Source organism: Bombyx mori, chromosome 18 (assembly GCF_030269925.1).
Source record: "Bombyx mori chromosome 18, ASM3026992v2".
Lineage (NCBI taxonomy): Eukaryota > Metazoa > Arthropoda > Insecta > Lepidoptera > Bombycidae > Bombyx > Bombyx mori.
Window position 1 is genome coordinate 8,587,787 of NC_085124.1, and position 22,395 is coordinate 8,610,181.

The 22,395-nt window shown below is 42.7% G+C and overlaps 2 protein-coding genes across 4 annotated transcripts; one reads left to right on the top strand and one right to left on the bottom strand.

Moving 5' to 3' along the window:
- Positions 1 to 288: 288 nt before the first annotated feature.
- Positions 289 to 4,505, top strand: UGT43B1 (UDP-glycosyltransferase UGT43B1). The gene is made up of 4 exons (NM_001257041.1): positions 289 to 1,119; positions 1,718 to 1,934; positions 3,431 to 3,647; positions 4,220 to 4,505. Exons 1-4 carry the CDS (start codon positions 289 to 291, stop codon positions 4,503 to 4,505), a joined length of 1,551 nt encoding a protein of 516 aa, NP_001243970.1.
- Positions 4,506 to 5,204: 699 nt separating this feature from the next.
- On the bottom strand, positions 5,205 to 13,470 carry UGT42B1 (UDP-glucuronosyltransferase 2B14-like). 3 transcript variants are annotated; one of them, XM_062673521.1, is made up of 5 exons: positions 13,098 to 13,462; positions 12,554 to 12,740; positions 11,963 to 12,185; positions 7,027 to 7,243; positions 5,205 to 5,500 (listed from the first exon to the last, which is right to left on the bottom strand). In XM_062673521.1, the coding sequence occupies exons 1-5, from the start codon at positions 13,355 to 13,357 to the stop codon at positions 5,218 to 5,220; spliced, it is 1,170 nt and encodes a 389-aa protein (XP_062529505.1). In that variant the 5' UTR covers positions 13,358 to 13,462; the 3' UTR covers positions 5,205 to 5,217. The 3 variants fall into 3 exon arrangements, with proteins under 3 accessions (XP_062529505.1, NP_001274756.1, XP_062529504.1); NM_001287827.1 differs by having other exon boundaries at positions 5,218 to 5,500; positions 12,554 to 13,357; XM_062673520.1 differs by lacking the exon at positions 5,205 to 5,500 and adding an exon at positions 6,643 to 6,757 and having other exon boundaries at positions 12,554 to 13,470.
- Between the last annotated feature and the right edge of the window lie 8,925 nt (positions 13,471 to 22,395).

Here is a 22,395-nt window from a genome sequence, read left to right on the forward strand (position 1 = left end):
AACAATAATTGGGTACTCAAAGCTTTCAAATTGTCCTCTTCTTTTGCATACTACATATGTAGTTATCGTCAAAAGACGACAGCATCCGCTTTACTATTTGCCTTGTATTAATAACAAGCAATCAGTGAGGATCTCGGTCAATGCTAAATTCCGGGCTTACAGTATCACAGTAATAATCTCACGGTGCAGCCACGCAGTCGTGGTAAAGATTTCAATATTTTTGTTTTGTGTGTGTTTATAGTAATATTATTTACATGGTATATTATTTAGGTATAGAAAATATACGAAATGAATTTCAGTCTACTGGGACTATTTGTATTCGTAAATCAATGTGTTAGTTATAAAATATTGGCTGTGTTTCCGTACAATGGAAGGAGTCACCACAATTTATTTTCGACTTTGGTTGAAGAGTTAGCTTTAAGAGACCATTCGGTTACAGTTGTGAATTATTTTCCAATGAAAAACATATCGAAATTAAGACAAATACCACTCGAGTACAAAGTGAGCGGAAGCGATGTTGTTGATATAGACGATACTCTAAAAAACCTTCCTGGTATATTGGTTAATTTTCATAAAGCTTTGGACACAGCGAGAGCTTTCAAGAATTTAGCTAACTCAAATTGTAATAAATTGATGTCCAACAAAGAAATACAAGGAATAATATCGTCGAAGACTAAATTTGATTTAGTGATAGTTGAGCAATTTGTGACGGACTGCGGTCTTGCTGTTGCCTTTAAGTTGAATGCACCCATTGTCGGTATAACTGCTCATATTTTGATGCCGTGGACTTATTCAAGGTTGGGTGCGCTCAATCACCCGGCATACGTTCCGAATCATTTCATTGGTAGCGGAACCAAGCCTGGCTTTTGGGATAAGATACAAAGTGCACTAATTAATATCGCTTTCAACATTTACTTTAAGTATGTAATTCAAAAAAGCGACCAAATGATAATCAATAGTGTTTTTGAAGATGTACCGGACTTGGATGAGATCGGAAAGAATATTTCATTGATTTTATTGAATCAGTATTTTCCTTTGACTGGATCTCGGTTATATGGAGCGAATGTTATTGAAGTTGGTGGTTTACATATCAAAGAAAATACAACTATAGATGATGAGGTTCGTTCATGTAGAAAATTAAATTTACTCACTTAGATTTACGAACAAGAATTTTGTTACAAGTATGTGGATATTACGAGTAATTACCGCTTTAAAATAATTAGAAAGTTATAAGAAAAATTTTAAAACAACAATTTTATTTAAAAGAAAGACTAATATTTATTATTTTATTAATTTTAAGTAACTTTTAAAATAAATAAACTAATAAAAGTGACTTCGACTCATGTCTTATGATGAGTTGTCAAACCTGTCGCTTGCGATTATGGATTTGGCGAGTAAATTAACTCATAGACAGCTCACTGAGTTTCTCGCTCGGATCTTCTCAGTGGGCCGCATTTCGATCCGATGGTGGATTCTGCGAAGCACTGCTCTTGCTAGGGCTAGTGTTAGCAACGTCCACAGGTTAGAGCCTCGTGAGCTCACCTACTCGTTCGATGAATCTAACTTGACCACTCGAGGTTACTAGAATAGGTAGGGGGAAAAATGAGTTATTATGCGGCGTTTACGTTCTAATCTCTATGCCCTTCTGTTACCAGGTCCCACCAGGTGGATTGTGAGCTTGTTCATATATTTAAGCAATAATAATACATCTTTGCAGGAAATTAAAAGCTTCATTGACAAGGCAGAAAGCGACGTCATTTACATTAGTTTTGGAACTGTTGCATCTAATTTTCCGGATAGAATAATTAAAGAAATAATAAATTTTATCACGAAAAGTTCCGTAAAGGTTCTATGGAAAATTGACAATGTTGGTAATTTGAATTTGCCGAAGAATGTTTTAATAAGAAAATGGTTTCCGCAGACTGCTGTTTTGTGTGAGTTTATCCTTAATCACACTTTAGGACAGAATCCAATCCAACGGAAACGAAATAGAATTTAATCAGATATATTTTTCATTTATTTATTGCTGCAATAGACAGACAGGTAAACGCTGACATTGGGCCGTTTTATTTGGGGCGGCGCTGTTCATGGTGACCTGGTCGATTGCTTGGTCCCGACCGGATGCTGGAGACAGAGGGGTTCGATGCTCTACTTACAAAACACGACCTCCGCGTCCGGGCAAGCCGCTTCTATGTCCACCGTTTTCAGTGGATGACCGTAACCCTCAGATACAACTCACTGAGTTTCTCGCCGGATCTTCTCACTGGTTCGCGTTTCCGATCCGGTGGTAGATTCTGTGAAGCACTGATTTTGCTAGGGTTAGTGTTAGCAAATTCCGAGCACCGTGAGCTCGTTGAATCTAGTATAATTCCTTGTGGTTACTAGAATAGGTAGCCTGCCTATTTCTGCCGTGAAGCAGTAATGTGTTTCGGCTTGAAGAGCAGCCGTTGTAACTATACTTGAGACCTTAGATCTTATATCTCAAGGTGGGTGGCGCATTTACGTTGTAGATGTCTATGGGCTCCAGTAACAGCTTAACAACAGGTGGGCTGTGAGCTCGTCCACCCATCTAAGCATTAAAAAAAATGTAGGAAAAAGTCTTCCTGCCAAAAAAAAACACCCAAGTTGCTGAGAATTCCTTATAAAGTCCGTTTGAAGAAGAACGTGTTGTTCGGGATGAAGATGCAAAAATTATGACACACTTCAAACACTCTCTCGAGGAACGCAACGGTTCATGTGATAGGTTAAGATGATCTGGGCTCCGGTGGTGGGTAGTGGAATTGTTAAAAGGACATGATGAAATAATTACTCAGAGCATACGATAAAAAACGTATGAAAAATCCTATACAAAACATAGTGAGCACTAAATCTCTCAGTAGACCTAGAGGACACGTGCAACCAGGGTGTTTTGACAATTCGAATGGTTTTTTTTCTGGATTAATTGAAATGGAAGTAACGAGTATTTAGGGTCCCCGGCCTCCTCGGGCCCGCGGTCTGCTCCCAACACCTTGTAGATCGTCAAGGCCCGCATACCCCGCGCGCCCCTTAGGCGCGGGGACCTCGTAGGAAGTTCGGCCCCCTGCCCGAAAAAATAGGCCTAGAAATAGGAGCACCAGGCGTGAAGTACTGCTTCTCTGCGGAGGAATCCCAACATATTGGAAGCGAAATTAACTTTCTAAGTTACTCGGATACTGAACGCCTCCAAGAATCTCGATACCTACTATCGGAAAGTTTCAGAGTTATTCCTTGAAATCATTGCGCTATGACGAATGGGAACTACCTCGCAGTTAACGTGTAAACCTGTATCTTCGATGGGTTGAGTTGGATTAAGTTCTGTTAATATGAATGTGTGTGTGTTTATAATTAACCAATATCGATATAAGCAATACTTAACTATTATTAGAAATATCATAAATAAAAACATTAACAGGTCATCCAAAAGTGAAAGCATTTATCACACATTCTGGAATGTTAAGTTCAATTGAAGCTATGCATTGTGGGGTGCCAGTCATAAGCGTTCCGTTGTTCGGAGACCAATTCGCGAACGCAGCGGCAGCTACTGAAATTGGCTTGGGAGTTACCATTGATGTTTCCACAATGAATGAAAGAAAAATCAATCAAGCCCTAAAAACTGTGATGCAAGATTCGTAAGTTTATGACTTATGAATATTACTACTAACATTCATATGAACGTAATTTTTAGTAAGTGAAAATGAGAAATCAAATGATAGACAACAAATTTTCATCAGGTAGCAACTTGTTTTATTTACGATGTAGATGATACGATGATAAAATTATAATTTGCGTAATTCCTGGTGGTGTGGACTACACTTGTGAGTCCGCACGGGTAGGTACCACCACCCTGCCTATTTCTGCCGTGAAGCAGTAATGCGTTTCGGTTTGAAGGGTGGGGCAGCCGTTGTAACTATACTTTTTTTTTTATTGCCTTTGTAGGCAGACGAGCATACGGCCCACCTGATGGTGAGTGGTTACCGTCGCCCATGGACTTCAGCAATGCCAAGGGCAGAGCCAAGCTGCTGCCTACCGCTAAACCTTAGAACTTAGAAGACCTTAGAACTTATATCTCAAGGTGGGTGGCGCATTTACGTTGTGGATGTCTATGGGCTCCAGTAACCACTTAACACCAAGTGGGCTGTGAGCTCGTCCACCCATCTAAGCAATAAAAAAAAATAAAAAAATGTTGTTTTCCTTATTGCAGTTATCAGATAAGGGCTCAAAATTTGTCTGCTTTGTGGAGAGATAGGCCCGTGTCACCTCTGAATTTAGCTATATTTTGGATTGAATACGTGATTCGGCACAAAGGTAATGTTGAACTGCGTCCTCCTACTGTTGATTTGGGATTTTACGAATTACTTATGTTGGATGTTTGTGGAATGGCTATTGGCATTTTAATATCGTTTTGTTTGTTTTTTTCTATTATTATCAGTTTGATACGATTTATTAGAAGACGACATATAAATCCAAATAAAACTAAAACCCAGTAAACGCCTTTATGAAAATTTCACAAATAAACTCAATTTTAATAACAATATTGAATAGAATTTTCTAAACTGTTTTATAGTACAGTTGTTATTAAATAATTTGGCATTTAAGTAATAATTTTTTTTTATTGCCTTTTTAGGCAGACGAGCATACTGCCTACCTGATGGTGAGTGGTTACCGTCGCCCATGGACTTCAGCAATGCCAAGGGCAGAGCCAAGCCGCTGCCTACCGCAAGATAAATACACAATGTTTGTTTCAATATGAGTATAATGAAAAATATTTACGATTTACCGTCATCATTAAAGCCTATGTGCGGGTGTTGTCTTCAACTAGGCACAGGCCTTAGTTCGGGTACCTGATTCGTTACAACGACATTCTTATTCAGGATTGATCAACAATCTTTGAGTGATCAATGATTCTGATGGCTAGCCATGCAAGGCACTCGTAGAAGGTCACCTCTACTAAATTCTTTTAACAATGTTCATTATTCTTTTAACGTACCTATTTTATTATATTTCATGAGTCGTAGATTGGATTAAAAGTGAAGATTTACTCTTTTGTTAATTATATTACTTTGATACAGCGTTGCAAGCATTTTGATTACAGTTCTTTGTGTTATACTATAAATTTAATATTTTCGGTACACTGTATGCTCGCCTTCTTTTTACATCCTGTATTTTTATTTAAAATAAAATATGTATTTCGAAAGCAATTCAAGTTTTCTTTGATTTCTTTTTACCGTTCGTTTTTTTTACAATTGGCGCGGAAGATTTTCTTGTACGTTTCAATGCGACGAATATAATAATAAGTGGTGTTAATAGCACTGCTATTACATCAAGCAGAATATATTGGTATAGAGGAGTGTCGGCTGCAGCCGTTCTAAAATTCAAATCTGGATTCCTGGCAACAAACTCGGTCCAGTAGATTGCTGTTTCTAAAGGGGGCATTGGTCGGTCGTGCCATGCTTTCGAGACTTTTTTTACCTTCTCACGGAATCTGAAACGAAAAACATTTTTTTTTATTGGTTAGATGTGTGGACGAGCTATCAGCCCACTTAGTGTTAAATGATTACTAGAGCCCATAGACATCTATAACGTAAATGCGCTACCCACCTTGAGATATACCTAAGGTCCCAGTGTACTTACAACGGCAGCCCCGCCCTTCAAACCGAAACGCATTACTGCTCCACGGCAGAAATAAGCAGGGTGATGGTACCTACCCGCGCGGACTCACAAGAGGTCCTACCACCAGTAATTACGCAAATTTTAATTTTGTTGCGGGTTTGATTTTTATTACACGATGTTATTCCTTCGCCATGGAAGTCAATCGTGAACATTTGCCGAGTACGTATTTCATTAGAAAAATTGGTAGGTACCCACCTGGAATTCGAACACCGGCGCACCACTCAACACGAATGCACCCGACGTCTTATCCTTTAGGCCACGACGACTTCATAAAGTAGTGAAGTAGTCGTAGCCTAAAGAGTAAGATGCCCGTTGCATTTTTATCGAGCTATGTGACTATGCTGGTGTTCGAATTTTGCAGGTAGGCAATGATTGTCCTTATGAAATATGTACTTAACACATTTTAACGGATGACTTCCACGATGGAGGAATAACATTGTGTAATAAAAATCAAACCCGCAAAATTATAATTTACGTAATTACTGGTGGTAGGACGTCTTGTGAGGCCAACAAACGAGTGGGAACCACCACAACTATGTCTGATCCTACTGTGAAGCAGTAATGCGTTTTGGTTTTAAAGGTGCGGCACTGCTGCTGTACTGTAAAAACTGATATTTAGAACTCGTATCTCCGGTAACCACTTAACACCAGATGAGCCGTGAGCTGGTCCACCCAACTATGTAATAAATAAAATCAAATCAAATTAAAGTTTATAGGAAATGGTAGCCTTGAATGGATTTAATTTAAGTATGTCAAATCTTGGGTCAATTAGAAACGAAATACGAAATTACTAATATTTCGGGGCTTATTTGATAATTGAAATTTATTAGCAAGCACGGGTAGGTATTGTCCTGCCGATTATTGCTGCAGTGTAGTCGTGTGATTCGGCTTAAAGAATCGTACAGTCATAATACCATCTTAATCATCCCATCCCATTATAATGACATACCATGGTCATAATAACTGAGATTTCAACACCAAGCGATAAAGTGAATAACGGTATTCAGTTGTGACTTATGGACTCTGGTAAACAGTTAATGAAACGTAGGTCGTGAGCTCATTCACCCATCTAAGCAATAAAATGTTTGATTATCTAAGATATATAAATAAATGATAACCGGAAACAAGTCGCAGACGATCATCTGGATCATCTGGTCCCAAACTAAGATTCTGTGTGTTATGGGAATCAGAGACTGATATACGTACTTAAACACATCTATAAGTCTAAATATATGCTACGTATGAATAATAAATATTAAATACCAAGACAAAAGGCAAAATAACCAAGAGAAATATTAATATTCGAATTCTGATAAAACTTAACAAATATTGCCTTACGTGGTGTTCAAAACAGTTTGGAACGCATTCAATAAGCTCTCAGTTGTTAAATCTCTGAATTGCAATTGAATTCCTAGACCGCTCTCTTCGACGTCCGCAGCATTAGCAGGCTGATCGCCCAAGAAAGGCATGGCCACTACTGGTACTCCAAAATGAATGGCCTCGGTAATTCCACCCATTCCCGCATGTGAGAGAAACGCCAAAGTTTTCGGGTGTCCTGAAATAATAAAGCGGTTAAGTTGTCGTTAATTATAAAGAGATATATGAAAATTGTGGTCAAAATTAGGTTACCACCGGTAACAGGATATATTGCTATACAAATAAACTGAGGCTGTTTAAATTGTTACTAGGGCGGTTATATGGGTTTGTTTTATTCATTCAGTTTCCCTTCGGATCTTCTCAGTGAGTCGCGTTTCCGTTCCGGTAGATTCAGCGATGCACTGCTCTAGCTAAGGTCAGTGTTGGTAATTCTCTCAGACGGAATCTGTGAGCTTAGCTACCGTTCAGCTACCGTGAGTTGGAATAGCCCCATAGGCTTTCAACGATTAGGCAGGGAACAAAAGTACGTTCTGCACGACTTTTAACGCGTAACTAATAATTTGGGTCAAGGCGGAACCTGTGAGCTCAGCTACCGTTCAGCTACCGTGAGTTGGAATAGCCCCATAGGCTTTCAACGATTAGGCAGGGAACAAAAGTGCGTTCTGCACGTCTTTTAACGCGTAGCTAACAATTTGGGTCAAGGTTACCTAATTCATTTTCGTTCCAAAGAAATAAATACCTACCTTATACATACATAGTTAATATGATTGGAATTCGAATGTTTGCTGTGTTATCCTCATTATTCGATAAAGGTTATCCCTCGATAATGTTATTTGAATTTTTTATTTTTATTGCTTAGGTGTGTGGACGAGCTCACAGCCCACCTGGTGTTAAGTGGTTACTGGAGCCCATAGACATCTACAACGTAAATACGCCACACACCTTGAGATATAATTCTAAGGTCTCAGTATTGTCACAACGGCTGCCCCACCCTTCAAACCGAAACGCATTACTGCTTCAAGGCAGAAGAAATAGGCGGGGCGGTGGTACCTACCCGTGCGGACTCACAAGAGGTCCTACCACCAGTTGAATGATAAATTAGATAATAATATCAAATAAAAGGACAAATTATTAATACGTTTTAAATTGGTAACTTTTAAGGTTTATATTAAAGGCGCTGTGTGGATAGTGGATCGACGATTTTTTTTTTTTTTTTTATTGCCCTTGTAGGCAGACGAGCATACGGCCCACCTGATGGTGAGTGGTTACCGTCGCCCATGGACTTCAGCAATGCCAGGGGCAGAGCCAAGCCGCTGCCTACCGCTTAATACTCTCCACAAGCCTCGTTTGAAGAAGGACATGTCATAGCGCTCGGGAAACACCGTGGAGGGGAGCTCATTCCATAGCCGGATGGTACGTGGCAAAAAAGACCTCTGGAAACGCACTGTGGATGACCGCAGTGGCTCCAGGTAGTATGGATGAACTCTACTCCGGTGGCGGGCGGTGCGATGGTAAAAACGAGATGCCGGTATCATCTCGAACAATTCCTCAGAGCACTCCCCATGGAACATACGGTACAAAATACAGAGGGAACCGAAGTCCCTCCGCAGACCCAGAGGTTCCAAACGATCCGTGAGACCGGGATTATCGACAATCCGAACGGCCCTCCTCTGTATGGAGTCAAATGGAAGAAGCTGGTATTTGGGAGCCCCGGCCCAGAGATGGGAGCAGTACTCCACGCGAGGCCGGACTTGTGCTTTATAAAGCAAAAGCCTTTGTCCAGGCGTGAAGTACCGCTTCGCTCTGTTGAGGACTCCCAGCATTTTGGACGCCAACTTGGCTTTGCCTTCCAAATGACTCCGAAACTGGACATCGCTCGAAATGTCGACCCCAAGTATCCCAATACTCTCGGAAGGTTGCAGGGATACTCCTTGGAATTGCGGCGCCATGACAAAGGGGTCCTTCTTCGCAGTGAACGCGCAAACTTGTGTCTTTAACGGGTTGAATTGAACCAAGTTCAATTCACCCCATTTGGAGACTCGCCCCAGAGAGTTCTCCACTTCAGACACAAGTTTTGATCGTCTCTCTTGCACCACGCTCCGAGAGAGACTCTGATGGCCGATATATCGCGCATCCCCCGTGCTGTCATCCGCATAGCAATGCATGCCATCAATAGACAGCATGTCATTGATATACAGGATGAAAAGCGTGGGGGAGAGCACCGAACCTTGTGGAACGCCAGCGTTAATGGTCATGGTATCAGAACAGTCACCGTCTACAACGACCGTGATGCTCCGCCCATCCAAAAAGCTAGCGATCCACTTGCAGAGACCCTCGGGGATTCCGTAAGATGGTAGCTTCGACAGAAGTGCCCTATGCCAGACCCTGTCGAAGGCCTTCGCAATATCAAGGCTCACAGCAAGAGCCTCGCCCTTGCTCTCCAAGGCTTCAGCCCACCTGTGAGTAAGGTATACAAGAAGATCGCCAGCTGAGCGACCGTGACGGAAACCGTACTGTCGGTCACTGATCAGCTGGCGATCCTCCAGATACTTCAGGAGTTGTATATTAATTATTCGCTCCATCACCTTGGAAAGCAAGGAAGTTATCGCGATAGGCCTGTAGCTCGATGGGTCCGACCGGTCACCCTTCTTGGGGATAGGGTGGACGTGGGCAGTCTTCCATGAAGACGGAACCCTGTTAGCGCAATAAGAGAGGCGATACAAACGCGTTAGCGCAGGCGTCAGCTCAGGGGCGCACGTTTTCAGAACCACTGCAGGGATGCCGTCTGGCCCGCTCGACTTATGGACGTCCAGGAGTCGGAGTTCCCGCCTGACTGCACACTGTGTAAAGCAGATCTCCGGCAGGGAACTATCACACCGGAGGATGTTCGGTGGTGTGGCACCCCCGTCGTCCACAGTCGAGTTCGAGGCGAAGAGTTTGACCAGAAGGTCAGCCTTCTCTTTCGCACTATGGGCCAGACTGTCATCGGACTTGCGTAGTGGTGGGAGACTAGACCTGCAAAAGTTACCTTCTGCAGCTTTGGCGAGCGACCAAAAAGCACGGCTCCCAGAGGGATAGCTCTTCAGTCGCTCGCCAATTCTAGCAACGTGCTCCGATTTCGCCCTGGCAATAACCTTCTTGTAGGACCTGGAAGCGGCGTTATATTTCCGCCTTTCCTCTGAGATGTTAGGATCCCGACGTCTCCTAGCATCATCCCATGCAACGTATGCGGACCGCTTGAGGTGTGCAGCATCCCTGCTGGCATTGTTATACCAGGGTCTGCTGCGACCCCCAACGGGCACTTCAGAGGAGGGAATAAACAATTCCATCCCCTGGAGCACCACGTCTTTAAGACGGTCCGCACAGACGTCAGGATCAGCAGAGGAAAAGCAGAACCGCCCCCATGGGTAGGATGCGTAAAACTCACGCAATCCATCCCAATCTGCTGACAAATACTGCCAAACTCTTCGATACCTGGTCGTCGTTCGACGACTAGGACGAGAGAGTGGTGTGGCAGCACGGATAAGGCAGTGATCAGACGATCCAAGTGGAGCGTCGACCACCACACTGTATCCGGCTGGATCGGTGGTCAGCAGAAGGTCCAACAGAGAAGGCTCGTGCCCCTCAATATCTGGGACACGGGTGGGCTGTGTCACCAGCTGGGAGAGGCCGTAGGCCAAGGCGAAATCGTAGGCAGTCCGACCCGGGAGGTCAGTGGTTCTGGACCCCAACCACTCTTGGTGATGAGCGTTAAAGTCTCCAAGAACCACCACCTCCGCAGATGGGTACTGCTCAAGCACGCGGTTAGTCCCCTCTTGCACATGCTCTATCAGAGCTGAACCTGCATCACTGCTGTGGGACCTGTACAGGCACGCGTAGACTCGGGTACAGCCCCCGTGATCTACGCGCAGCCACAAGAGGGACAGGTCCCGTTGTTCGAGGCTTCGTAGACGGCGACAACAGACATCAGCCCGGACGAATACACACACCCCGGCTTTACGCAGGAAGTTGTGCTCCAATACGTAGCCGGGGTATTCAAGGTACGAAGTATCATCCGGAGCAGATATCTGCGTCTCCGTCAGAAAAAGAAGGGCAGGCTGCGCCGTCTCAAGATGGTGGTGTACGGCGTCGAGGTTGCTATGTAGACCCCTTACATTGCTGAAATCCACATTAAATGTGGAATGGGGAGTCGCCGACAAAACCCTTTTCCTTTTTCGAACTTTCATTTTTTAATATATTTTTTTATTTGGAGAGTGGGATTGGGCGGGGTAGGATGTTCGAGGCGAAATCGTGACAATACCTGAATAAAGCGCGGAGCACAGTACGTGCTCGACCACGGGTTGCGTGAGCGACTGACGCAGGGCATGGAAGGGCCCCCAGTCCACCCTGCGTGCGATCGCCGGGATCCACTCCGGTCTCCGACTCCGGCACGACGACCGCACGACAGGATTTTACACCGGTTGGCGGGACAGCTTCCCGGGGCGGAGTTTAGTAGTGACACCCGGGTTCAGGTCCCCAACTGACCGGCGGGCGGCGGCGAACACCGTTTCACTGGGTCTCCCTATACCCCCGTCAAACAATCACGTCCCGCGACCTATTGAAGGTCGCGACAATCCGGTGATTGCGGGTGGAGTGGTCATATGTAGGCCGATTATCAAAGTGAGGTTATAATAAACTAGCGACCCGCCCTCGCTTCGCTTCGGAAACATTAAAACACACATGATACCAAAAAAAAAAAAAAATTAAAAAAAGTAGCCTATGTTCATCAGGGACAATGTCGGCTTCTAATGGAAAAAGATTTTTTCAAATCGGTCCAGTAGTTTCGGAGCCTATTCGAAACAAACAAACAAACAAATCTTTCCTCTTTATAATATTAGTATAGACTACTGTAGCTCACCTAAAATATCAACTTGCGGCAGCCAATGAGACACATATAATTTGTTTTTATCAACTATTAATGATTTGTCTTCCCATTTCCATATGAATCTCTGCGGCATTCTTTTCATAACTTCCAAAATAGCTTCTACTTTATCCGTTGTCATAGTTGAGCTCTTGATAACAGAACCAAAACTTATGAATATAATTCCATGTTCAGCTTCATCAACGAATTTTTTCAAATCCTGGAATTCAGATAGTAACGTACCTATGTATATAAAATGTATATAAAAACATTTTTTGTTGGATAGGTAGGAAATGTTATACTGAATCTATAAAAAATGTGTCTAATGTCTTAATAAATACTAACGACTTTTAACAAATGCGACAATTTAAAATTTAAGTTCGCGAGTCATAGATATCATTAAAAAGCTTTTACGGTTCTATGTAGCTTTTCTTATTTCGTAATATATTTATGAGGATAAAAATAAAAACATTTCAAATTGAATACAAGTTTCTACGGATGATTTTGAGATATTATTTTGGATTTGATATATGGTTTAGGATTTTAGATGAACATTAAAACAAATCATGTAATATTATTAATACTCACACTAGTTAAAGGATTGGCGTTGCTAACGTGATAGCCGCCGACTTCAATCACATTGGATGGGAACAGCCTTGACCCGGTTAAAATGAAGTTGTGATACAATAGATGAAATTTCATGTTCCTAGCCAGTTCTTCTAGCGGAGGGATGTCATCAAAATATTCAGCCAGTGTGTTTTGATCACTCCGCTGGCTTACAAAGTAATAAAACGTTCTAAAGAAGAAGTCAAAAAACAATCTCTCGACTCGGTGAAAGAGAGATGGCTTAGTTCCCCCCTCCAGGAAATGAAAGGGCACGTATGATGGGTTGTAGGGGATGCCTAATCTCTTATAGTGATAAGGCATTAGTGTGTGTGAGGACATTCCGATCGCTGGAGCACCTAGTTTATAAGCTACACCTAACGCACAATCACTGTTGAACTGTTCGACAACAACCACATCAAACTTTTGCTTACTTTTGATCAGTTCTTGCACTTGTTTATTAGCTAACATTACTTGACAGTTTTCTTTACCAGAAATTGCGAGGTAGAAAGCGGCACTGAATACAGACCAGTAAGAATTCCGAACGGATTGGTTGTCTTCCGTTATTTTGATTGTTCCCGCCAGACTGATGTCGTGGTAGTTTGCCGGTGGATCTTGTTCGGGAAAATGTGAAATAATAGTAACATTGTGGCCTCGCTTAGCTAATTCGCGTAAATAAACTCTGAATACGAAAAAATGGCTCTTCCCCTGGTACGGATATATTCCAAGTATATTGAGCCCGTCTGTATAGCATGTAACGAGAAGTAGTAATAAATAAATCAGTTTCATTATTTAAAATTGTCGACCACGCGAGAGCCGCTCAACTTACAGGCAGTTAGCGGAAATACTGACGACTGACAACATTGGACCGGTTGATCGGTCACGCTCTGCCTTAAGTATGACGTAATGAGCATTCCTATTAATATTTTAGTCTCAACACTACTCAACGGCGTCTTCAACCAATTTGATGAGTTTTAATATTCTTATCAATGTAGATGAGCATGAGTTCAAGGCTCGCCTGATATTAAATGGTTATCTAAGTCCATGGACAATAATATGAATGACATCGCGGAATTACAAGTTTCTCTGTACGAGTATTTAATATTGACCAGCCATGATCTAAAAAATGGGAGATCATAATAATTGATATAATATTGAGTACGAGCAATGCGATGTTTGTGTGCAACTCAGATTACAGTTTGTTTGTTGACGGAGTCAAAGACTAGAATAGAAGTAAATTAAACCCAACAAAAACAGGAGAGGAAGCTTTTAAAATGATTCTTAAACTAAAAGATGCGTAAAGACCTTAAAATTTGAAGCTGGTCGAATTATTACCTAATCATGATGCTTAATTAAAAAAATTTTTAAAAATTTTTGCGAAGAAAGTTCTCCGGTGGACTGCTTATCATAGAAGCCAAGAGAGAATTTTCCGATAGCAAGAAAAACAACGACTTTGTAAGAAATTTTGGTATCATAAAAAATACAGCAAAGCTTTACGTAAAAATAAATGAAGAGATTGTAAAGCTCGCTGTGAATGCAGGAATAGAACTGGGACCTCGGTATATAAATATAGAAATAGAGACACGAATTCTTATTTATAAAAGAAATTTTAATCTACGTATGTTTGGGCGACGTATAAACTCTTTTTCAGAATGGTCACCAACTGCATTTATTGAACTTTAATACATCTCAATATGTTTTAACTGTTTTCAGAAATCTCGGAAGCCCAACGCGGCCTTTTAAATTTACTTATTAATATTTATTTACTTCTTGCTTATAAATATTATTAAAATTTTATTTACAATTTTTTGTTAGGAGTGTAAAGGAATAGCTGCCTTAGATACAGAGTCAAAAATATATGTAGTTAAATAGTTCCTGTCGTGGTACTATCCGACTATTCAATACTAAGAAACACAGTCTGAACACGTAACACGTTCATTCACACTGATTTTATACAAGGATAAAATGTATACTTATCAGCAGAAGACGATAATAGTGAAGTGTTTACGACATATGGGATCTCTACTGATATGGTTCACGTTGCGATATCAGCTAATTAATATCTAGGCGTCTGCATGGCGCAAGTAGCGCAGACGTCTGGCAGTACCCGGATACAAAGATATTAATCATAATATGAAACAATTTTTTTCGAGCAGGAAAATATTCATAGACTTTCTCGTTTACGCATTGGGGAGCGGGACAACTTAAGAGTCCAACCGACTAAAGCCCTCTTTTGCTAAACAGCCTGCGTCAGAATCACATAGAGTGAGGCTATATGTTATAGGAGTTCTATTGCTATTGTTAGAATCTGTTCTTGGCTACCGCACTGTGATACCGTACCAAATTATCGGCTCATCTATTCTGTTTTAATCCCCAAATTTTCCAAAATGTTCTTCGATTTATGAAGAAAACCATCTGTACCTTACCTGTGTTATAGACATGGTTCATATGCGATTCCCAGATCAGTAACTCTATCGAATATGACACAAGAAATGACATTTAATCATCAACAACACATGATAGGTTACAGCGTTAGAAACAAAGATAGTTTTGCTGATTACTAGTGCAAGTCATTCTTTGTTGTACCACTCGCTAAATGTGCGAAATATAAAACGATTCGCGCGTCATCTAAATGATCATCAATTATTTAATGCCTAAACTTGTTCGATGAATGACGCGCGAACGCACAGAACACGAACAAACTAACAAGCCGTAAATATTCATTTCAATATGGTCTGTACAAACTGCTGCTTCAAATTCACGGCCCACCTGATGGTGAATGGTTACCGTCGCCCATGGAATTCCATGAATGCTGAATTCAGCAATGCCAGGGGCAGAGCCAAGCCGCTGCCTACCGCAAAATAGTGTCCGGTCAGATTTCATTGGTTAATGAAATTACGTACTAATTGTAAAAGAAATAAAGCAAAGCGCCAAGTGGTGATAGGACAGAGAATTTAAATTAAATTCGTTTGTTAATCAATCGTGTGAGGCATAGTATCTTCACGTGAGTCGATACAAACATATGTACATATAAGATGGAAGTAATGGGAGGGATGACTTGATGGAAGACGTACTAGTTGTGAAAAGTAAAAAGTACTGAGGAATGGCCAAATACCGGTACCTTGACTGCACTGTAACAGACACCAATGATAGGCAATAGGAGATTGAAATACTGGCACAAAATGCCCTAAGATTGAGCGCAGCTCTATATTCGGTTCTCTTTTCGAAGTCACTAAGCAGACGCAGCAAGAATCGGATATACAAGACCATAGTTAGATCAATCTTATTGTATGGGAGTGTAATTTGGACGCTTACACATAAAGAAGAGACAAACCCCTCATATCTGAGCGACGTTGAAACTCAAAAATGAAAAATAAATAATAGTTAAAAAAAAACCTAAAAAACAAGTTTGTATAGAAATACCAACTAATAAATAGAAAATAAATTTATTGTAAAAAAAGCGTGGGATGTTTTTTAAGATATTATGCAAATAATAACACTTCTACACATAGGTCTGTCAATAAAATATTTAAACTATTGACACCGCGCACCTTACGCTTTTTTTTTAAAATTATTTTCTATTTTTTGTTGAATTTTCTATAAAAGCGTATTTTTAACACAATATGTTTAACATTACGTATCATAAATTACATTCAGGCAAATATAAGAGTTTCCAATTTGCTAAGTAAAAAAAGAAGGCGCTCAATTGAATTTGTTGTTTTGACTGCCGAAAGTAAATAACGAGTCTGTTTTTAATAATATTGAATTGCTTTTTTTTATTACATCTAAGGATGGGTGGACGAACTCACAACCCACCTGGTGTTAAGTGCTGACTGGAGCCCAAGACATCTACAACGTAAATACGATGAAGTTCGGGGCAGGACGGGAAATAAGCTTGTATCCATGAATGGTAATCGTGTTCGGACCGGTAACAGCGCCATTTGCACGAAATTCAGGCTGCGCAAGTGCGTCCGAGCAGAGCGAACGTATTGGATCTCGTTTTTGCAGGTTAGCCGTCGGGGCTCCGTGGTTCGTGAGGAACGTCGACCTACACGACGGCCTGGGCCTCGAATCGATCCGCAAACACATGAAGTCAGTGTCGGAACGTTACTTCGATAAGGCTATGCGTCATGATAATCGCCTTATCGTTGCCGCCGCTGATTACTCCCCGAATCCTGATCACGCAGGAGCAAGTCACCGTCGTCGCCCTAGACACGTCCTTACGGATCCATCAGATCCAATAACTCTTGCATTAGATACCTTCAGCTCTAACACTAGGAGCAGGCTGAGGAACCCCGGTAACCATACTCGTCGAACTCGACAAAGAGGTCGACGTGCAACCTAACCCATGCATCAGCCCGCTGAGTTTCTCGCCGGATCCTCTCAGTGGGTCGCGATTCCGATCCGGTAGTAGATTCATTCGCGAAGCAATTGCTCTTGAGTTGTTAGGTCTCCTTCGGAGGCGCTCGGGCAGTTGTTAGCAAATCCCACCCCTCCTGGCTGAGCCTTTGCTCGCCCACCTGTCCTGGTGAAGCTGGAAAGGCCTCCGGGCCACCAGTAATCTTTCAATCATAAAAAAAAAAAGATCTCGTTTTTGCGTTGTATAGGAAGAAAACTGATTTTGCAAGTGTTTTATCCGGTTTTTGGTTAAAATACTGATGTGCAGACATGTAAGTACTTGAATTAATATAATGTTTTAATCTTCAGCGTGTTGTAGTACTATAACACTTTAAATTCAGATTATATTTTTGCGCCGGTAAGATTTAATATTAGAATTGCTTCAACTTATTTGACTACATGTGGGTCGGGGCACAATGATCGGGGCATAACGGGATACTATCCCGTTTTGCCCCTTCCTCTTGGTTTAAATAATACCTTCTGTGTACCTACTTACCTATCGATAGTATTGCAACCTGGTTTTGCAAGCGTCCATAGGCTACGGTAACCGCTTTTCATCAGGCGAACTGTAAGCTTCTTTGCCGACTTAGTGGTACAAAAAAAAGTATAAGTATATATTGTTGTAACTTCTACATTAGCAAGATACATCGTTGCTTTTCTCATAAAGTTTTTTTCTCAGATACAATAGTTCGGAACTGTAAACGAAAAACAGATCGTGGCAAATGGGACCCTGAAGTTCTGGGTCTTATGGGTTCTTAATAACAAAATGGGGCTTCTTCGAGCCTCTGCTACATATAATGTTCCGCCACCGTGTAAGAAAAGCTCGTGATACTGTGGATGACGACACTGATTCCGATAACGACTAAGTATGGGAAAAAGCATTAGTGACGATTCAAAACTGTTTTTACAGCAAAACAAGAAGATGAGTTGGCGCAATGTGTGAAATCTATGAAGGCACGGTTAACAGGAAAATAACTTCGTGTAATAAGCTTATCAGTTGGCTCAGCGAAATCATATAGATAGCCCACTTAATGAAGAAACTGGCATGGCAGGAGAAGATTGGCCCAGAACCGACATCAGCCGCAAGAGCTATGCATAGCATAGCCATGGAACGTATGTCCCACCCATGTACAATATACGCTCGGAAGCAGATGCGAGATGAAGACTGATGGACAGAAGACTTAAAAAGATAAAAAACGAATACATAAAGTTGGAAATAAGAAGATAAAAAGTACTGAAAACAAGCGTCAAGCTAAAAGACTCGCCAAAGAAATCGAATCAGAATATAGTTCATCTTATGAGGAGGACGGTGACTGGGCCTGCGTCTATTGTGGTTACTTATACTAAGTGTCAACCGAGGGTTGGGCTATCTGCAGTATTTGCCATGGTTGGGCACATGATTCCTGTGCCGGAGTAGATGAAGAAGACGACGAGGCACACATTTGTGAACGCTGTCTGCCCGATTAAAATACGTACTCCTTTTGCCCCGTAGCATTTCCCGTCTTACCCCGTCCATGGGGCAAGACGGGAAATTCGCCTCATTATCGTTAATCATTATTTGTCAAAAAAGTTCTGTGATTTTGCATGATAAAATTATTAATTTTAAGAGACAAATGTATAAGTGTTACTTGTTTTCTTAAATAATTTAATTAAAGAGTATAATTGTCTTGATACAGCGAGTTTTGTCTTAGCTATCTCATCTTGCCCCGGTCTCCCCTAAGTTCTAAGATCTCAGTATAATTACACAGGCTCCCCTACCCTTTAAACCGGAATGCATTACTGCTTCACGGCAGAAATAGGCAGGGCGATGGTACTCGATAGGGTATCAGTCCTTGTTAAGTACCTATGCCAAATTTCGAGTCATTCCGACGTTTTGAAGATGGTCAAAATCATGTATAATGATTCCGTGACATATTAACATAGATACTAACATAAGCATGAAACTAATAAAAGCGTATTAAATAACATTACGAGTACCAAATGTTAAGCTATGCAAATATCTGCTTAGCTCCTCAGAGGATAAAATTGATACGATATTATCATTTTAGTGGGCAGTTTGAGGAAATAATATCGTTTCAGCTTCTTAATTAATTGTTACCCATTAAAATTTATTTATGGTAGTTGAATTAGTTGATATTACAGATGTAAAAAATTTCTTCTTAATTTATTGATGATACTAATTTAGCTAGAATAGGTAAAAAATGGAATAGATATGGAATGGAATTAGAGAAGAGATAAAAAAGTTTAAAGTTTTTATTATTTTTATTTTATAACAAATATTATGGGCACAAAGTTTAAAATTTGGAGATTGCCGATTCGAATATTTGGATTGTGCCTATGCATGATTGTGTTCAATCAATATCATAATTGTTTGCAAAGTTGTTTTCTTAAACTACGTATATTTTGTTTATGATTTAATTTGGGTTCTTCTTGCTGAATGACTGATGGCCAATTGATGGTCAAAAATGGCTGATTAAATAGAAATAGCAACTTAAATTAATTATTCTTTTGATAATTTTTTTCTCTCCACCTTTATGTGGGTAAGCACTAAATATAAACGGCGGCATTCCGATAGAGGCACCCGTCACGTGCGGACGTGCTCATCGTCCACTCGATCGCCCGGTCTTTGTTCGCCCGGCTTTTGTTAGCCCGGCCATTGTTCGCGCGGCCTGTGTTCGTGATACATCTGCCGACCAAGTGTGTTTCCTGGAAGCTTTTATTTGTTTTGTTTTAGTTATTTTTGTGTTCGTGGAACATTTGCCGACAAAGTGGTTTCCTGCAAGTATTTATTTATTTGTTTCTTTTTGTAATTTCTATTTTGTTGTGCTTTTTCTTTGTCCTGTAGTAATCGCGCCGCATTGCCACCTGTGTTCAATAGAACCGCTCAGGTCCGAGAAATTGGGGCCTCGCCGCAAGGCGAGTGTTTTCAAGACCCGGGGCCGCCCCACCTGGGTACTCAGCGATCATGGACGCTGTATTCGCGGAATTCCTCCGACTTCGCCACCCACAGCTCGCCTCGGAGTTTCTGGCCTTCAAGGCCAATCACACTGCGAGCCCTCTCGAGGACTCCGCCGCTCTCGCTGCTCCTGCGTCGCCTGTACCTGCGTGCAGAGCTTCTGCATTGAGCACCGCAGCCTCTGTCGTGCCTGCCGCTCCCGTGTCGCCTATACTGGCGAGAAAAGCTGCTGCTCAGACTCCCGTTGCGCCCCCAGCCCGTGCCACTTCGTCGCCGCGTCCGGTGGCACAAAATAAAACCCAGACCCCTCCCCCGGTTATCCTTCAGGAGAAGGCAGCTTGGGATCGAGTTTGCCTGGCCCTTAAGGCCAAAAATATAAATTTCACGAATGCCCGTAACCTCGCGAACGGCATTCAAATTAAGGTTCAAACACCCGACGACCATAGGGCCCTCTCTTCTTACCTCCGTAAGGAACGTATAAGTTTCCATACTTATACGCTCCAGGAGGAGCGCGAACTCCGCGTTGTAATACGCGGAATCCCTAAAGAGTTAGAGGTAGAGCTCGTCAAGGTCGATCTGTTAGAACAGGGCTTTCCAGTGAATTCTGTGCACCGTATGCACACCGGTCGCGGTAGGGAGCCATATAATATGGTTCTAGTCACCCTCCAGCCTACCCCCGAGGGTAAGAAAATCTTCAACACACAGACCGGTTGTAGGCTCTCCGGTATCGCCATCGAAGCCCCCCATAAAAAAGGCACTCCTAGCCAGTGCCATAACTGTCAATTGTACGGGCACTCTTCCCGTAACTGTCACGCGCGCCCCCGATGTGTTAAGTGTTTGGGCGATCACGCCACGGCCCTCTGCGCTCGCGACCAAAAAACCGCGACGGAACCGCCTAGCTGTGTCCTGTGTCGCACACAGGGTCACCCCGCGAATTACCGTGGTTGCCCCCGAGCCCCTAAAATAAATCGCCGCGTCGCCCGCCAAAACCGCCTCCGAGCTTCCAGCCCAGACATCAAAGCCTCGGCACCCTTTGCGTCGCAGGCTAAGCCAGCGTTCCTTCCGGCGGCGGTGCCCAGTGTCTCGGCCTGGGCAAAACCGCTGCCGTACACGAACACGGCTACAACTCCCTCCTCCGCGATTCGTCCCGCCCCCGCGACTCGTCCCTCTCCCGCGACTTGCCCTCCGACCGCGTCCGAAAATCTCGCTTTAGCGATCGACTTCTTTCAGTCGATCAACTTTGAGCGCGTTAACGCTTTGGGCGACGCCATTCGCGCTGCCTCCACTGCACAACACTTTATCGCCGTTGTGCAGGAATACGCCGACGTATACGCGTCATTAAATACGTACGTCCTCCCCTCACTCCGCCGGTAATCAATGGCGTATATAAGTAGAATAAAGCCCCTATCCGTAACGATAGGATTTTTTAACGCTTACGGTCTCGCAAATCAACGTGATCAGGTTTCTGACTTTTTGCGTGACCATCAAATTGATATCTTTTTAGTGCAGGAGACCCTACTTAAGCCCGCGCGCCGTGACCCTAAAATCGCGAACTATAACATGGTCAGGAACGACAGGCTCTCTGCCCGTGGTGGTGGTACCGTCATTTACTATAGAAGAGCCCTGCATTGCGTCCCGCTCGATCCTCCCGCGCTCGCTAATATCGAAGCATCAGTGTGCCGAATCTCACTGACGGGACACGCGCCGATCGTTATCGCGTCCGTTTATCTTCCACCGGATAAGATCGTTCTAAGCAGTGATATCGAGGCGCTGCTCGGTATGGGGAGCTCTGTCATTCTGGCGGGCGACCTAAATTGTAAACACATCAGGTGGAACTCACACACCACAACCCCGAATGGCAGGCGGCTTGACGCGTTAGTCGATGATCTCGCCTTCGATATCGTCGCTCCGCTAACCCCGACTCACTACCCGCTAAATATCGCACATCGCCCGGATATACTCGACATAGCGTTATTAAAAAACGTAACTCTGCGCTTACACTCGATCGAAGTAGTTTCAGAGTTAGATTCAGACCACCGTCCCGTCGTTATGAAGCTCGGTCGCGCTCCCGATTCCGTTCCCGTCACGAGGACTGTGGTGGATTGGCACACGCTGGGCATCAGCCTGGCTGAATCTGATCCACCATCGCTCCCGTTTAACCCGGACTCTATCCCGTCTCCTCAGGATACCGCTGAAGCCATAGACATCTTAACGTCACACATCACCTCGACATTAGATGGGTCATCGAAACAAGTTGTAGCGGAGGACTTCCTTCACCGCTTCAAATTGTCCGACGATATTAGGGAACTCCTTAGAGCTAAGAACGCCTCGATACGCGCCTACGACAGGTATCCTACCGCGGAAAATCGTATTCGAATGCGTGCCCTACAACGCGACGTAAAGTCTCGCATCGCCGAAGTCCGAGATGCCAGATGGTCTGATTTCTTAGAAGGACTCGCGCCCTCCCAAAGGT

Coding starts and splice junctions, on each gene's coding strand:
- UGT42B1 (NM_001287827.1), bottom strand. CDS start 13,357: ATGAAACTGATTTATTTATTACTACTTCTCGTTACATGCTATACAGAC. Junction 7,244..11,962: donor GCCGCAAGTTGATATTTTAG/GTGAGCTACAGT, acceptor TTATTATTTCAG/GACACCCGAAAACTTTGGCG. Junction 5,501..7,026: donor CAAACTGTTTTGAACACCAC/GTAAGGCAATAT, acceptor TTTTCGTTTCAG/ATTCCGTGAGAAGGTAAAAA.
- UGT43B1 (NM_001257041.1), top strand. CDS start 289: ATGAATTTCAGTCTACTGGGACTATTTGTATTCGTAAATCAATGTGTT. Junction 1,120..1,717: donor ATACAACTATAGATGATGAG/GTTCGTTCATGT, acceptor ACATCTTTGCAG/GAAATTAAAAGCTTCATTGA. Junction 1,935..3,430: donor TCCGCAGACTGCTGTTTTGT/GTGAGTTTATCC, acceptor AAACATTAACAG/GTCATCCAAAAGTGAAAGCA.